This window comes from Sesamum indicum, unplaced genomic scaffold, assembly GCF_000512975.1.
Source record: "Sesamum indicum cultivar Zhongzhi No. 13 unplaced genomic scaffold, S_indicum_v1.0 C00614, whole genome shotgun sequence".
Taxonomy (NCBI): domain Eukaryota; kingdom Viridiplantae; phylum Streptophyta; class Magnoliopsida; order Lamiales; family Pedaliaceae; genus Sesamum; species Sesamum indicum.
Genome location: NW_011629772.1, coordinates 3,116 through 6,114, shown reverse-complemented (window position 1 = coordinate 6,114; position 2,999 = coordinate 3,116). Strand labels below are relative to the sequence as shown.

Sequence of the window (2,999 nt, the reverse complement as noted above, 5' to 3'; positions counted from 1 at the left end):
CTATACACTGCTTCAGACTGCATTCACAATATTTCAGGTGAGCACCGGCAATCGGCTCGGCGGCGACGGCTTCACTCTCCTTGACTTCTACGGTGACAAGGTGTGTATATATATACGTCTGGCCCTCAAATTATTTCTTTTTTATATTTTAAAAAATAAAAAAAAATATTTTGAATAGTTTTAATTTTGTGCTTATTAATATATGAGTGCATTAAATTTTATAAAAAATATTTTCTTGAATTTTCAGATATATAATATAATTAAAATTTAATCTTTTAAACGTGAAGGAAGCAAGACGTTCGTATATTAACTTTTATAAATTATTTATCAAAATTAATTTAACATAATTGGAAAAATTAATTCCTAAGTTCAACGAGATATAAAAAATATTTTAATGTAATAAATTAAAGTATAATTTTTTTCTAGAATAATTTTTTTTGTACTGTTATTAATTTAATATATCAATATTTCTAAATCAATCAATATATTCAATGTAAATAGATAAATAAGACACTGCTATTAAAAGGTTTTTTCTAAATAAAAAATTAATAGAATGAATTCATACCAGAAATTAATTCATAAATTTTTAACATACAATAATTTATATCAATTTTTTAATTTTTTTTCCCGAAATTTAAGCAATTAAAATTCTGAAAAAAATAAATAATTAGTGGGATATATTTCTAATAATTGATAATAGTAATAATTAATTAATATAGGATTAATGTAGAATATTATGTTTGGAGCAGGCATTGTCATACATGCTGGCAACCGGCGCAGCCGCTGGGTTTGGACTGACTGTGGATTTGAACCGCGGCTCAGGCAGCGATTCCGACACTAAGAGTTTCCTAAACAAGGCTAATGCCGCAGCTGCCCTTCTCTTCATTGCTTTCATATTCTCCGCCGTATCTTCAGTCTTTTCTTCATTCTCTCTCCCTAAGAGGACTTAAGGGATCATAATTGCAATAGTTTATCTTTTTACGGTAAAAACTAAGTTGTAAATGAAATTATAAAGTTGGTTATACCGAAAGTTGAGAGCGTTTGAAATTTGTCTAAGTTGATTATATTGAAAGTTGAGAGTGTTTGAAATTGACAAACAAAAAAAAGAATTAGAGTTGGAGTGTTTTGGAAAATGTTTGTTGTTAATTTTTAGCTTAAATCAGTTTAACTTGAGCAGTTTAGAAGCAAAATTGTAAATACTACATTCGGGGTACAGAATAAGCTGTTATGACCTAGGATCAGCCTGAAAAAATCTGGTTTAAAATCGACCCACTATTGTTTATAACTGGTTTTGGGATATTAAATGAGCCCAGTTGGATCAATTTTTAAACCGAAGCCTAAACCCATGAATCAGACCGGTTGAGGGTCAGACCAGGTCCGGACTAGGCCTGATCGTGTGTTGGAAACAATGACCAATGTAATATTATGAAAGCACACGAATCATAATTTGATAAACCAAAATTTTACTTTAATAATCAGAACAAAACGCAAAAAAAATTTGGATATGTTGTTCTACATAAACTGTAAACAGTAACTTAGCTACGTTAGCGTTGTATGATAACCGAATCATAGAATAGTTTCTTTTTGCCTTGAAGATATTAAATGTCCTGTTTCCCAATGCGCATCGAGTTCTAAGCCACTACTTCCAGAAACGGCTGCAAGCGTTCAAAAACCCCGAACAATTCAGAAACGCCTAACAGTTATAGAAATGTTTGAAACTGTTAGAAAAATATTTAATTCAGGTTAATTTCAAAAGTTTTTATCGAAAAAAGATTGATATTAAGACATTCAGGGGCAAGGCTAGGGCCGGGCGGGTGGCAGCGGCAAATGTAGGGTTTTCACAAGTTTACTCTAATATCCAATAATACTTCAAACATCAATTAAACTTTGGACTTAATATAAGGAGATTTTCTTTTCATAAAACTTTCAATGTGGCAGTCAGAAGTTATATTCTTAACTCATGTTAGTCCGTTCATTTTCAATGAGGGATACCTTTACAATCTTTTCAATTGGCATCAAACTTATTAGATTAAATTCTTGGAACAAATCAAGGTATCAAATGCCAATAACGCAATGTGTCTGTTTTTTTTTTTAATGAAATTTAAGTGTTTTTCGAACAATTACTGAAATTTGTGGTTTTTTTAATAAAATAAATAAATAATATATTAAATCACACAAAAGTTTATAACTGAAAAAATAGAATAATTAAGACTATATGATGAACTTAGATAATAATTTGACTAAAATTTACAATAATAAATTTGGATAATAACAAATCCAAAAACAAATTAAAATAAATAAACAGTATTAATGAATTATGTAATAAAAATTTAGAAGTAAAATAATAAAGATAAAAAAATTAGAGTTTCAAAAATATCAAAAATTTACATGAAATAGTCAATTTAAAATAACAAAATAAAATATATATGTCATTCATTATTAAAAGAAAATAAATGACCCAGCACGCCCAACCTAGGACCAGGTGATATTGGGCCACTAGGATAAGATAAGTCCCAAGTATCAATACTTGAGACTGATCCAGATGCTTTTCTGGATAGGTCCAATAGATATTTTATTGGATATAATATGGGTAGGATATGTATGACAAAATCTTCATAAAAATATGAATTGGGTATAAATCTATTATTAATATAACTGTTAATTTTCAAATTATAATAAATATTTTTATATTAAAAAGTATAATTTTAAAGAGTGTCAGGGTAATTTCTCATTAAAATATAAAAGATGAAATGCTAATATCACCGACTTATACGAACAAGTCTTTTGATTTAGTGGTAAGATTGAAACCGCAAAATTTTTCACTCTGTAAATATCTTGGTTTGAGTCCCCGTATGTCGACATTCGTTTATTTACATACACTAAAAAATAGAAAAATGGTAGATTTTCTTTATTATAAATTACTGGGATTAAAAGACTATGAAAAATTATTATATATTTATCACGATCAAACAAAATTAATGTGAAAACTATAGTTAATC

At 28.2% G+C, this 2,999-nt stretch overlaps 1 protein-coding gene across 1 annotated transcript; it reads left to right on the top strand.

Moving 5' to 3' along the window:
* Window positions 1-4: 4 nt before the first annotated feature.
* LOC105155204 (CASP-like protein PIMP1) lies at window positions 5-1,133 on the top strand (the record flags this gene model as incomplete). The annotated part of the gene is made up of 2 exons (XM_011071075.2): window positions 5-100; window positions 750-1,133. Coding segments are annotated over 2 exons (297 nt in total), but the record flags the coding sequence as incomplete, so codon positions are not given.
* Window positions 1,134-2,999: the final 1,866 nt, after the last annotated feature.